Source organism: Anser cygnoides, chromosome 1, assembly GCF_040182565.1.
Source record: "Anser cygnoides isolate HZ-2024a breed goose chromosome 1, Taihu_goose_T2T_genome, whole genome shotgun sequence".
Classification (NCBI taxonomy): domain Eukaryota; kingdom Metazoa; phylum Chordata; class Aves; order Anseriformes; family Anatidae; genus Anser; species Anser cygnoides.
The window spans coordinates 4,582,591-4,597,409 of NC_089873.1; the positions used below are offsets into that span (position 1 = coordinate 4,582,591).

The following is a 14,819-nucleotide window of genomic DNA, read 5'->3' on the forward strand; positions in this document are numbered from 1 at the left end:
CCAACAATATTTTTATGTTTCAACAACATTGCTTTATAAAAATCAAACATTTTTTGACCAGTTCTAGTAAAGAGATAACAAGCTTCCTGTTCACTAATCTATGTTATTTTCAAACACGATGATCAAATACTGTAGATCAACTACCTGGCTGTGTTTCCCCATGCTTATCCTCATTCCTGATCCCTTCAGTATTTTGTTTTTGTTTTCATTTGCCTCCCTACTCTGCAGGCTAGTAAATAAAATTTTGGCTGATCTATTAGGATGCTTACACCACAGTGGCATGCAATTTAAATTTTTTTAATCAACCACAAATATCTTGGATTATAAAAAGCATGAAAACAGGTACTGACCTGAAGTTTTGGAGATTTTAATTCTTTGCTTATCTTGTTGTCTGCGTATACCTAGGAGTAGGGAGAGAAGGCTGTTACTGAGCAGCAGAAAGAGTCATAGTGTACTAATGCTCCCAAAATACTATTCAGAGAGATTGTTGCACATACTCCTGCAGCTATTGTAAGCTTCCCTTAAAACACTAAATTTTCTGTTGTAGTTTCTAAAGTACAAGCTTCTAGGGGGTGAGTTAGGTGCCTAAAAGGTCTTGCTCAAGGTCACCCAGCCCACAATCAACAAAATCAATATGAAGATCCCAGTTTTCTGTTTACCACCCTACAATTCATTGGCTTGATCATCCCTGTTACCAAGTCAGCTGTGAGAAATTATCTAATGTGAAAATATTTCTTACCAGCACATGGTTATTTTTTCCTCGTACCTGGTGGTGCCTTGTGTCCCTGCAAGCTCTGCAGCTTTTCACCAATGCCATCAGTAGAAGGTCTGATAAGCTCCTCTGCAGGTGGTTCTGAATGGAGCCCAGCCTCTCTCATCTTCAGAAAGGTGAAAGGAGTTACAAAATTGTAAGTCAGGGCCATTGACTTTGCTTTCTCCATCAAATATTCTTTCTCCTGATTGTCATCACTCTTCAGCCGGGAGTTAAGCAATTCCTTGATGGTGAGGTAACTCCACGCCCTCTCAATGTAATTTTGATCACCTTTGCCATCTTCCAGGCCAGGGACAGCTCTGATGTCATTCTTGCTTGGCAGGTCAATAGCCACATCTGTTTTGAGGAGGATGTACTTCTTGGAGTTGCTAGCAGTCACCTCCACATGGAGGCTATCTGAGGTACGGTTGATGAGTTTGCCAGCTATTATAATTTCAGAGCCATTGAAGTAGTTAGGGAAGAAGTTCTGAGTGACTTGCTCCACATTGTCTTCAGGGTAATCAACACGGATGTCAGAGAGGAGGGGTGTTCCTATCTCATCATAGAATCTAAAATAAAGACACATCACACACTGCAAGTATTATTCATACAAGTATATGCACACATTCTTGTAGCTATACATGGCCAACGATAAGTCAGACTATCTAACACACCTCCGAGGATGTTCAGGAACAGTTAGAGCTACCAGGCCCCAAATTTACCTAGTCTGTCCAGTGTAACTGGGCTCCAAGAGACAATGGAGTCTGTACCCTTGGAGGTTTTCAAAACTTGAATGGAAAAGGCCTTGAGAAACCTCAACTAAATTTGAAGGTAGCTTCTCTCTGAGCAGGAGGCTGGATTACATGACCTCTACAGGTGCCTTTCAGCCAAAGTTATTCTCTGCCCCATTCTAGTTTTCGGTGTTTCTTAGGCATCTAAACAGAGTCTCTTAGGTATGTTCAGAAGCATCCCAGCATGGTCTGGCTGTTACCTAGCTTCCACTAGAATTTAAGAGCTCTGCAAGGAGATATTTCTGGCCACTTACACTTACTTAAGAGGGTCTGTCCATTAAAAATAAGTTCTTGGTCTCTTAGGCTCAAAGAAAGCACTGTGGTTATTTCGAAATGTACACAGAAAACATGCCACAACCAATTGTTTTCTGGTGGTATTATGTGTGGTATTCCATAGCCAGAAACAGTAAGTCAAGATACTAGGTCCCAAAAAGCTGGAGAGTATCTGAACCAAAACTTCTGTATTGCTGGAAAAAGCCCTAGCTACTACAGCTTGGGATGGTCAGTGTGGGACAGGCAGGAATACAGTTTTCTATTGGGCAAAGGAAAATAAAAATCAAGAGTACTTCAAAGGAATGTAGGAATCCTAACCACTAAGTGCAGGAGGCATGGAGGAAGAGAAATCAGTGCTACCTTATCACTGATTTTCTGTTGGAGCATGCAATGCCTTCTGTGGAACCAGAGTTTAATTCTATAATTCTTTGTTAACGTGACCCTACACTAAGAATACACTATTCTGAAAATACGTCATATTGGACAGGCCAGAAAGCTTTTACAAGGGGTCAAGGCCTAAGTTTACAGCACTGTGTTTTCCCTGAAGCAATGTGCTTTGATGGAACTTTCCAGGCTGCTCCACAAATGCTAAATTTCCCATTTAAATGTCATCCTCCTCATCTCTTGGCAAAACATTTGAGTCTAATTTGGTAAATAAACAAGGAAGTGGCCTCAGCTCTTTTTTAGCTCAATCTGCATTTATTTTTCACATCTGCTTATACAGATTGTTGGAAGGCTGGAGTTGCACTTTATATTTTATTCTCTCTCTCAAAAAAAAAAACAAAGCCCGAATTAGTTGGCTTTTTTTGAAAATCTCTCTCGAGCACTTAGCATCTTCAATGCAGAGACCTCAACACATTTTAAAACATGAGTGAATTCAACCTGATAACTTTCTATGGAATAGCTCCTGCAGTATACAAGTAGTGGAGTGAAGGATGCAACCTGTCTGATAGCATAGTTCAAGCATTTGTGTGAAAATGCAATCCACTAACCACAGAAGTCAGAAATCACATTGGTATGCACATAGATTTTCCCTCCACCAGTGATTTGAATTGGCCTCCAGCAAGTTATTATGCTTTTCCTTATAAATTTGGCACCAGATACCAAATGGGTTTGCCATCACTGACCTTGATAAACAGTGAGCTGCTTATCAGATAGAGGTGTTTGAAAAAAACTACTTGCTGTGCTGGGTTTCTGTGGCCCAATCAGCCAGCACATCCTTCAAGTGCCAGGGAATGCCACTTGCTATCCAAAATGCGTGTTCTGAGAAGCAAATGACATGGGTGGAGTGGTAGATGGATCTACAAAATGTGGTTTAAAAGGAAGACACGCATGTCCTAGCATAACCACCACAGACAGAACAGCTCTAGTGGAAGGTACATAGCTGCATTGCTGCAAGCAAATTAGGCACTATCCAGGCAAAATTAAAGTTCCCTGCTCAATGACTGTCTCTTTTTGGTTTCTGAGATTCAAAACAACAAGGGGCAAAAGCCAAACACTTTTACTTGGAAATACTGATACACTGCCTGACGTTTTAGACAGAGCTATCACAGAAGAGAAACATAACCTCCAGTCCCACTAATGATGAGGATTACAGGAAAGCTGTTTGGGTCACAGAGAAAAATAAGGGAATGGAATAACTACGTGCTGTTTATGTTGTCAATTTAAACTGATCAATACATCTTTTCCTTCCTCCATTCACCTGAGGAGAGTTTGCACTTGTCTTCTACCTCCCAAGGTTTACATGCCCAAAAAAGTATTCTGAGTAAGCAGAACAAATGCTTCATTCTGTGGGCTGGGAAGCTCCAGTGCCCCTCAGAGTGTCTACTAGAAAGGAAACAATTTATAAGAAGTACACATACTTCCTGCAAGAAACTTTAAATCTCAGTTTTGAAGTATATCCTTTCAACATTAGATAAGCCTCAGACAAATTTCTGTGTCTTGCCATGTCCCCTTAGAGGATTTTCCCCCTAAATGTCCACAAGAACTGATGAAGATGCAAGAACAGACAAAGCAGAACAAACCCTTTCAGGTGGCTGGCTGCATCCTCATCCTCCTGGAAATGCCTTGTCATGCCACAGTTCTCCAGTGCCATCCTCTCCAGCAGCCTGTAGTCCACATCATTTCCAATGCCAATGGTGAATAGGCAGAACTTATCACGGATGGCATCCTTGGTGTTGCTGAGGATTTTGGATGACTGTGTTTCCCCAACAGTGGGCCTCCCATCAGTGAGGAAGATGATCAGAGAGACGCTTCTGGCATCGATGTCGTTCTGAGCAATGTAATCATTTAGCAGCTTTGCACCAGTCTGGAGTGCACTGTTAATATTAGTTCCTGGGAAAGCACCAAAAGGATTAGCTCATTTCCCCTTCTAAGGGTGGTGCAAATAATTTTCCTAAGCTCCCTTTAGTAGAATGACAGCAACTCTGTACATTATGATGGTCCTTTTCTCTGTGTGAGGTTGCAATATCCCTTTTACTCAAATCAGTTCTTACTTAGCACCAGTTTGGAAAAACTGTTTACATTCTGATGATTTAAAATATGAATTGCAGTTGATTCTGTGAAATTTCTCCATACTTGAATGTTTCAATATACAACAATCAATCAGCCATGGTAAGCAGAGTCACAGTACATACTATGTCCTACTGGTACATAAAAAACAGTTAAGGTTAATTACTGGACTCTCAGAGATGGTATCTTAACTGGGAAAACAAGTTCTGCCCAATTTGTCTGAAGGGCACAAGATTTGAAGAGAGAGAAAAGCCTTTCAAGTGGGAAAACAAGTGGTTGGTATTGCTCTTCAAACCTGTGTGGCTAACAAAGTTTAAAGAGACGAGAAATGGCTTTATTGGATGAGGAGTGTGTTTTCACAATACAATTCCCTAGGCAAAGAATGCAACTGCCTGAAGTGGAGAGAGAACGAGAAAACAGAAAATAAATGAGGGAATACAGGTACATCAGAAAAATATGCATGGAAAGGATTCAAGCCTACTGCACGTTCAGAAAAAAAAAAAAAGAAACCTGGAAGAGGAGTATGGGTGTCACCTGGCTCCAGGTATTTCTTGTGCTAGTCAAAGCAAAGAGGGATTGGTTGTGGAACATTTACAAGATCAGTATGTCTGGATTAAAAACAGCTCTCAGAAAAAAAAAGCAGGTGAAATGGAGTAAGAAACACACACAACAGACTCCTGCGTGTCCAGAAGGGGAGCTCTAGAGAGTTTAATAGCAAATATGTGCTAGTAGGTCTGACCATGCATCATGAACTTAGAAACTTAGTTTGCACAACTCCAGTGTCTGTAACCAAGACAAAGCACAGGAAAGAGCATAAAACGTCTGAAAAGTCCTCAGAATCCAGACTGTGTTTCTGCAAAATGACTGAAACATAATCCTGCACTTAAACGTCTTAATATTCTCACAGTCCCCATCCAGGTCCAAAACTTCAGAAATAATTGTTTCCCCAGAAACAAATGAAAAACCATCTAGTGTGGCAGATAGTGTCATTTCAAATCCAGGCACGTCACAGAGCCATAGAGCATTGAACAATGCCTTCTGCAACATGCATGGATATTGTGCCACAATATCTCGTTCCCAATTCTTTGGCGTGCAAGTATGACACAGCAGTGCAAGCACAGCACATGCTCTGTGTGTTTGATCTGTGAGCCAAAGTGCATTCACGTTCACAGGAAGATATTCAAGCCACAGCGTATCTATGAGGAAAATGCAGAGTTAGCCAAAACTAAACGACTGCTTGCCTGCGGTAGAGAATCATTTACACCTTCCTGTTGAACCTCAGAGTTAATCATTTCCTTTTGCTTTTGTTCTGTCAGGTCCACAGGCAAACTCAGCTGTCCCTGCACAACTCTCCTTTGGCACTTCTGAAGTAAAAAGCTTTTTACTCTGAATTTTGTCCCACTATCGGCAATTGTTTAACTGGGCAGGTCTCTTGACCACTTCCTAAACTCTCTTCCTTGTAATACAAACAGCGTGGAAAACCATCCTGTTTGCTGTGTTTTTCCATCAGAGCGTTTCCTTTGCTAGGAGTGGTCACTGCTCAGGGGCAACCATAGGAAGACCCTGTCCGACCTTCAGCCAGCTGTGATCCCTTGCACAGAGAAAAATCTGCATAAGTCATTTTGTAGCCTATCTGAGGAGTGCTCAGCCAGGATGGGCACAGCTGCCAGGGTATGCTTGATTACAAACCTTGCTATGTTATTTTTTTACACTACTGTCCAGAGACTCCTAGGAGACTACTGAATCAAACTCAAAATCATGCCTGCACTCTGCCACTGCTCTGGGGGCTCCTCTTCTCCCCTCTTCACTCCTGGCAATAAGGCACAAGCAAAAAGGGATGACAAATTCTTGAATGTTATTATGGCTGCTCCTTAATGCTAGTTAGAAGGAAGAGACAAGAAGGAGACAGCACTAGGTGAGGAATCAGCTCTGACAGAAGGCAACCCAACAGCCCACACTGGCTAGTCCAGTTATGGGGTTTACGACCCAGGCATAACTACATTCCTGCTTTTACACAGGTTTTCAGAAACTGCAAAAGTACTGTCCTGTGTCCTTCACAAGGACGTGTTTTTTTTTTTTCCCTGTGTCATAAAGAAATGATGTTGGGAATTTTCCCACTCCCAGGATGTCACTGAATGCATGGGAGAATGGGCCCAATTTGGCTTTAAGAAGAATATCAGATCATATAACCAGATCTGGGGACAGATAGCCATGATGTAAGTTGATACAGGGCCCATATCCTTTCACCACTTGACCCTAAGTAGAGATAGCAAAGGGGTCCCTTTCTCCCATGGCTTAAATGCCAATGTTTTTTATTGCTACATGATACAGGACCACACTCAGCACTGAATGTGCAGTTAATTGGATAGCAAAATTAATACCATTCATATCTCTGGATCCTACCTCCAGTTGGTGACATGTTATGAATGTACTTTTTGGCATCTCTTATATTATTTGGAGTAACTGGCACCAGCCGGTCCTGCTGCCAGACCTTTATTCGGTTGGAAAAGCCAATGATATTGAAGTGGTCTTCAGGCCTTAGGTCCTGGAGAATTGTGAAGAGAGCTTCTTTGGTCTGGAAAGAGAAGAGAAAAGAGACCAGTAGGTGCAACAGTCACTGCTTTAGCAGGCAAGAATTAGAGATGCTTACTGATCTTACAAATAATTCTACACTGCCAGTTTGGATCATGAAGGCAGCTGGAATGTTCTTCCCTGTTTTGAGGCCTGATCTCTGTGGAGCCAGATGCTATGCAAATATAGAATAAAAGAACAACTCTTGCCCCAAAAGATGTTGCAAAGTTGGGAGAGATGTGCTTGGGCCTAAGTATTAGGATAAAAACTCCTAGTGACTGGGAGAAATGTGCCCTGGACTAAGGAACACTGAAAAAAGTTAATACCAAAAGCCTCATGGATTTCTTTTAAAGTCCTCTAGATTTGCAGTAAGATGTAAGTGGCACATGGTTAAGAGAGTTATTTAAAAGTTGAAATACCTCTAAATAAGTCAAGGATGCACCAGCCTTGTTCATAATTAGGAAACTGATTGGTACATACATACTGCAATGAACGGTTCCACCAATTAACAGATGTATGAGCTCGTATGTTCAAATGAATACGAAAAAAAAGAAGCCTTGACTAGTTATTGCTGATTCTACATGCTAGTCAGTTTGATCCCAGGCATATTGTTTTTCCAGCAATGCACCAACATCATATTGTTCTGCTGTTTGCCATCCTATGCAAATACAGGCAACCAGATAGAGTACTGATCCGAGTTGTATCAAGCCAAGTTCATAACAAGAGAAATTAAGGTGCCTGTGTGATTGGAAAGACAGACCACCAAGGATAAGCCAACAGGAAGAGTACAGATGTGTCCAGTCCTCCCAGTGTGACCAGCTTTGATGTAGCATCCATTCAGCTGTGTTTGCATGGAAATAAATTTCAGCTTATTGAGACTAGCTGAGAGAAGATACCCAGAAGCAGTCACCATCTGTGCAAAAACATACCCTGTATTTCTATGCAAAACACATGGGAGGAACATGAAGCAATACCTGTAAGCAGAGGGATCAGCAGCTTCTCAACTCTGCCCCTTCTTGACCATCCTGGAATAATATGGTGGACCCATTGGCACTTAAAGGTTTCTCTCATGCCTATCATGGAAATATATGAAAGCCTTGTCCAGAAGAAATACAAAAGGTAATCAGCAGTGCTGAAAAACAGGTGTTTCTAGGCTTGATGTTGCTGTGCAAAGACAGTTTGGAAAGGGTCTCAAAGCTGTGAGATCAAAGATCAAGCTGTGTCATCAATACCCCTCTGGATTCTGCATGAAAGCTGATGATGCAACTGCAGACAAATCACCCACAACAGTGGAATCTCGCAGCGTCCCAGCTGGTGACTTGGCTTCCAGTCTGAGGTCCATCTAAAGTTAAGGGGGAATATTTCCCTTAGCTCCCAGCATTTTGGAGCCAGGTCTGGAGTTCCTCCTTGTCTGCTTCTGCCTTATGTATTACCCATTCTCCCTCTAGGGATTGCAGGATTCATCTTCCTTTTGGTTAGGTGGAACTCTGCTTCATGCCTTACCACCATTGCCTTACCACATTTCATGCGTGTTTTATAGACAGGAAAAATAATGCAGGCGCTGGTAGAGGAGGCTCTTTCAAAGAGAAAGAGCCCAAATCTCATTAACCATACTGTAGCTGTGATTATAATTAACATCACTTGACCTTTCCCATTACAAAAACCCTTTTTTCAGTTGCTTGCATTCTGTCAAACTGCACTTTCCTCAGAGGGATTTATTGGGCCCAAGAAAGCTGGGTTTTTCTTTGTTTGTTTGTTTGCTTGCTTGTTTGTTTGTTTGTTTTTCTGAGAACAAGGCAATAGGAAACGTAATCTTGCTTTGGCTTTCTCACGGGGACACTGCCTCTCACCTCCAGTGTGCACAGAAATTCCTTTTGACATTCTTGACTGCATTCAGCCAAAAGAAAATGAAAAGAAAAGGAGAAACGATGCAGAGCAACAGCGAAGTCTGTGTGCAGTGAGCATCCAAGCTACAACTGCTGAACAGGTCAGGAGAGAACTGAAGCAGACTTTCCTAGAAAACTCAGCACTTCTCCACACCCTCACACAGGTTCCAAACGTGGGGTTGGGACCATCTCTCCCTCTCTCTCCTTCTTTCATACTCTCTTTCCTTTTTGTCTTTTATTTTGTCACAGTTGAGTCGTTTCCATGGAGTTTTAGTCAGTTTTTCCCAGGAAAAAGTTCTGTCATATATTAAAGCGGATGCACACGCAACTCAGATTCCAGCATCTCCAACGTGTGCTTGTCTCTGTAACTTCACTAAAATAAACTTTGTGTACTATATATGCAAACATATGTACAAGTGTTTACGCACATGGTTTTGCTTCAAAGTGAGCAAAATATGAAGGAGGCCAAATGGTTCATCCCCAGTAAAAATGAAGGGTGGGATTCAATGTTCCCAACTCAATCATCAGAAAGCTGGGCACTTCATCTAATCCCTCTCCAGGCAGGGGGAGATACCTCCGGAGAGTAATTCATCCCATCTGCTTTGGATAGTTTTTAGGACGGGCTGAGTCACTGTCTGGAAGTGCCTGTCTTCCAGCATCGCCTCCGGGAGGCTGAGTAGCTCAGCTAGAGGGAAGGTGGAACTCACCTCAGGACCTAAACCTGTCCGGTCCTGAACACCGCAGTGCTTACTGGAGCCAAAAGGAGCTGAACTGGCTCTCCGTCTCTCCCAGTGTGCTCTGAATTGCTTGGCTCATCGCGTTTGTTTCCATCTCTCCTCCCAGCCTGTAAGGAACTCCAGGTTTATCCTAAAGACTGCAGCCCTTGCAGGGTGGCAACACACGCCGTACCCATAAATGGGCTGCAAGAGGGACCTGACATCCCTCTGGAGGACTGGATGAGATTCAGGAGCTGGCAGGCAGATGGAGCTTTAAATAAGGAGAATATCTTGGTAAAAGTGCACCGCCTGAAATCCTTAAATACACTGCTGTGACTGAGTGCTCTGGAAGCCCAGCCCTCTCCTTCGGTCCCCCCAGCCTCCAGGAGAGGATTTAGAGCATTTCGTGCAGGGAGTGCCTGGCAGCAGCTTCGCTCGGGACACGGCAGCAGGTTTCTTGTTCTGGCCTTGTAAGGCCACAGCTGGAACCTCTCCTGGCTCCGAGGAGCCAAGGAGTGGGATTCCCAAGCTGATTGCTGCAATGGGGTCTTTGCACTTCCACTCCCTCTGGCCCCAGTGAGTCATTGCGCTGAAATGCATGCCAAAGACACTCTCCTGTGAGGCAGAAAATTAACCATTTCTTCCCTGGCAAGGGTCAGAATATTCTCCCACTGCTGTGCAGATGATATCGATCTCATTTTGAGGATAAATCTAACCCATTCGCAATGAGGAAGCCCAGTTTAAGGTCCAACATTCTTGTGCCAGGTACTTTAAGGTGAAACGCTATTTCCAATGTGTTTGCCTGTGCAGATGCACTTTTGTGTAGAGGATGAAGCAAGGATTAAAGGAGAGGGTGATAGGAATCAGCAATAGAGAACAGCTCAAAAAAGTCACTTTTTGCCGGTTGGGAATGGTTGGTAGTTGTCACAGACAAGTTTTAAATCAGGATTTAAAGGGGATAGCTCGGTGGGGAGATTCTTCTGTTTCCCCCAGATCAGCATGGACGAAACTGAGCTGAGAGGCAGAGACCGAATTGCCATTCCAGTGCATATGAGTTGAGAAATCGTGATTCTGAATGAGCTGTCAGTACAGCTGGAACCTAAGGCTTGAAACAGCCAGGGCTACAAAATCTCACTCTCCAAATCTGGAGCACAAACATAATGATCTAAAGCTGGAGAAAGCCTGGGTGACAGTGTCTGGCTGGGGAGTAATCACAGTTAATGTCTGTGCTTCTGAAATGATGAGAAACTGAATATGGACTCTCACCTCCACAGTGATACCTGGACGTGCAACACAACCGCTGCTCTTCTGGTTCATCCTTGCTAAGGGCCCTGCATCACGGCTGAGATGGCTCAGGGCTGTACAACCACCAGCAACAGCAGGGAAGAGGAGAACTCCCTCAGCTACACTCCAGTTCAGCTGCCACTTGTCACCTCTGTATCTGCCCCTTGGGGCTCTCTCTGACTTAGCTAAAATGCTGGTGGAACAAAGCATGGAAAGAGACATGCTCCCATGGGCCAACTGAGAGCCTTCAGCCCTTTCTTGGGTCAAAGAGCTGCCTCGGAGACATCTGGGATGATGTCAGACCATCTGGGCACCTTTTAGGAGGAATGTGAGCCCCGGTGACATTTCCCCCACAGTCCCTTGGTTGTTTGAGGAGCAGGGTGAGGGCGAAGCCTGGCTACCCTGAACGCTGTGCAGTTCAAAGGGAGACAATGTATGGTTGTTAGATGCCACAGCATTGCCAGACACTGGCTCTGCTATGAAGCAAGCAGGGAGCTCAAACACCTCATTATCATGCATGTCCCAGGCCCACGTATTTAAATTTTCCATTGCCTAGGAGCGCTTGTAAGTGCTCCATCCCAGGCCCACATCCTCTATGCAAGCCTCATGCCAGCCAGTAAAAATCAAAAGACTTTCAGTCCACGCTGACTCCAGTGCTGTACAAATAATGGGCCTCTGCAGCACAGCAGGAACTCAGCCCCTTTTGGAAACAGCTTCCAGATGCAGAGGGAGCTCTCCCAGCAAGCAGTGCCTCTGAGATCACTTGGCAATCCTTAGTCATACCCTGCACGCCCAAACACAGCTGGCATCTGCCCTCAACAAGGGCAGGACAATGAGACATCAGCACCAGCGACAGCCCCCTTCCAGCTTCAGGCAGCACCAGGGAACCGTGTGGGCTTGGGATCAGTCGGTCTAAAGAGCACGGCTAGCAGAGAGGAAGGTGTTAGAGACTGAAAGCTGTACTCATCAGCTGGAAGTATTGCATGAGAACGGGCTGCAGGGCGCTGGAAGGGAGGGCATGGGACCATTTGCAACCACACAGTGAAGGAAGCTGCGACTAGAGGACAAAATTTCAGATGCATGCAGAGTCTTGACAACAGTATCCTGTATTCGGCACAAGAGATCACAACTATATAGCACTGTTAGCTCTGAGGCTCATCTGCCTGCTAATTTGGGAACTGGATGCATCAGAGCCTTTACTTTTTCCTTCCAGATCTCCTGCGAGAGTCCATATTTGACAAGAAAGAAGCTATGGCACAAGACATAAGCTCAAAGGGAATTAGAAACACACAGCTCTGGCCAGTAACTTGTCTGAGAGTGCAACAGAGCGCAGAAGGGCTCAGAAACCAGATATCCTACAGTGGGAAGGAGAAAAGTACAAGCAAATATGTTGTTTGGCAATACATTCTAAGGAAGCACAAGAAGAAAAATACAGATGAATTGTCCTCCCCCCCCCATTTCATATCCTCTGTGCTTTGGTTCATACCTTTCCCTTTCCAAACATGAACAGGCAGCTGATGAAGCTCCAGAAGTGGCTTTTCCAAGCCAAAACAGCAATATCTGATCAGTTTGTCAGAGGGATTAATACTGTGAGGTGAGGAAAGGCTGGCAACCGAGAAACACCTGAAATAGCTCTGTTGAGGCCAGAGAAGGTACTGCCATAGACTTGGTTTGGGATCCAGGCTGTGATCCCAGCAGTGGGAGCACCACTGCCATTTTACAGGGAGAAGATAACGTGCAGAAAAAGCACGGGTTTGGGCAGTGTCTTTCCTGCTGAGGTCTCATGCCACATCTTACCAGGTTTGCTTTCCTCTATGGCCCCATTTCCTTTCCGCCCACATAATGCAGATCACGTGCCAATTGTCAGCAACAAGGACTTTGTACCAAAAATGGGTTTGAACCCAGAAGCATATCCTTAGATTTTTTTGCCATCCTCCATGCCCCTCTTAGGAGAGGACAATCTGCCCTTTCTTCCTCTGCAGGGAGTGTCGTGCAGTTCAGGGACTGCAGCTCACCCCCTCCCCATCAATGTATCTTTGTGCTTTCTTCCTGGCAGACACTGATCACGTAACCAAGGAAAACTCCTTCACAATTCTGGACAACAAGCATTTTGTTTTATGCTGACACTGGTCTGTGAAGGGAGGGAGTTTGGATGTAGAGCTCTGGACAGTAAAGAACTGTCTCCAGTGCTTGTACCAGCTTCTCACCCCAAAACATCACACAACCCTTGCTAATCAGTTGAACATTGATGACTCCGTGTATGGCCTTAGAAAAAGGTGCACTGCAGTTTCTGTCTGCAAAATAAATTCTCCATCATTTAGAGGAAGTGTTTCTATTGCCTATTCTGCCACTGACATCCTGAGCAAATCATTTTGTACCACATCTGTCCAGTTGTGGGTAATGCAGTTTTCCAGCACCCAACAGCACGATGAGGATAAACACATGAAAAACTGCAAAATGATCTGATTTCTCAGGAACTGGGGTTTCATGTGTGCGGAGTAGCTCCTAAGTCTTTGCAACCTTACAGCAGTGTTGATGATACAAATAAATACCTGTACAAAGACTGAAGAAGGCAAGCTGTTATCGGTACCATGCATCATTAGTTCAAGCCCTTACCAGCAATGCTGGTTACGTTTGGAGCAGCAAACATTCCTGTAAAACTGGTCAAAAATAAAAGTTTAAAGGCTGCCCCACAGTGCCATACTGACATAACCCCATGGGAAACAACGAGGCTACCCAGGCAGACAGCCAGACTGACGCAGCAGCGTATGAAGGCCACATTCTTGTCTTGTGCTTAGCTCATTTTAAGTAGAATCACATCCCATAACACTCCAGTCAGACACTCAAACCCTCCCCTTGTCAGCATGACAAACAATCTCCATGGAGCTAGCAGCAAAGAGGTCAATGCCAAGGGGAAAGTGCCCCATGCCCTCAATACAGAGCTCGATGTCCCTCCCTCTGCCTGTCCTCAGAAGATGGAGCTAGTCGCAGTGCATGAAAACTGTTCCAGGAACTTGGGACTTTCACTCCCTGCCCCTGTCATAGAGACAAGCTGCAGACACGGTGCTGGGAAGAACTCATATGCCCAAGAAGAGGCTAACCACAGCACAGACCCTGGATTTCAGCAGCAATTAGCTGCTACCTTACACAGCAGGACGTGGGCTGAGACACGGGTCGCTGTTTCTCACGTTGATTAACCTCCATCCTTCATTGTGCAGCCGCTCTCTCACAGTGGGTGGCTCAGCAGTCGGCAGCTTGCTGGGTTTGAAGCTTTCTAGTCCCTTCTCAGAATATCCTACCCGTGCATGTAACCCCCTAGGAGCAATGTGTTGCTCCTTTACAGAGGCAATATGCTACCTATCTATGGAGAAAAGACCCCAGATATTTCTCCACAGAGAGACTGCACCATTCCTACTCAGAGAGGAGGTGTCATTTCTCCATGGAGAGGAGGCATGTGTTATTTCTCCATGAACGGGAGTACTGTACTTCCACAGAGACAAGTACCTGTTATCCCTCTGCAGAGATCATCACTCTGTAGCCACCTCCTTTCATAGTCCTTGCATTTTTCCTTGAACTGTGAAACTTCTTACTTCTAGATGCAACTTCATTAGATGCATTTTCATCTCCAGTGGATGAGGGATGGTGTAATGGTTAGCTATTTGGAGCAAAATCCCAGTACTTTTGCTCAGGGTTAGCACCAGGCAATGCAAAAGCACTAAATAGTAGTTTAAAAAATAAATTAAAAATAGGAAAAAAAGCAAATTTGCCTGTTTTCCCACCTGAGAGTCTGCCACAGGGCCCTCACAGTCCTTCAGCACCTGCTCCCCTTCTTCATTTTCTCCCTTTTCCCCATTTCCTAATGTCCTCAGCATCTCCAGCTCCAGGAGCCCCACTCTGTCTCCTACGTTCTGCACATCTCTGCCTCCATCCCAAGCCATCTCAAATGAACACAGGCAAAATCTTTGCCCAAAACTCTGCAGAGCTGAGAAGACAGCAGACACTTTGAAGAACATCAGCTCAGTACATCAGGGAATAA

The 14,819-nt window shown here is 44.4% G+C and overlaps 1 protein-coding gene across 1 annotated transcript in view; it reads right to left on the reverse strand.

Annotated features, from left to right (window-relative positions):
• The window catches only part of ITIH5 (inter-alpha-trypsin inhibitor heavy chain 5), a 48,445-nt gene that overhangs the window by 7,812 nt on the left and 25,814 nt on the right, over positions 1-14,819 (reverse strand). Inside the window, exons 8-11 of the mRNA XM_013185439.3 lie at positions 6,730-6,901; positions 3,840-4,149; positions 767-1,320; positions 351-401 (exon numbers count right to left, since the gene is read on the reverse strand). Coding sequence (XP_013040893.3) covers positions 351-401; positions 767-1,320; positions 3,840-4,149; positions 6,730-6,901 — 1,087 coding nt within the window. The remainder of the gene's footprint in view (positions 1-350; positions 402-766; positions 1,321-3,839; positions 4,150-6,729; positions 6,902-14,819) is intronic.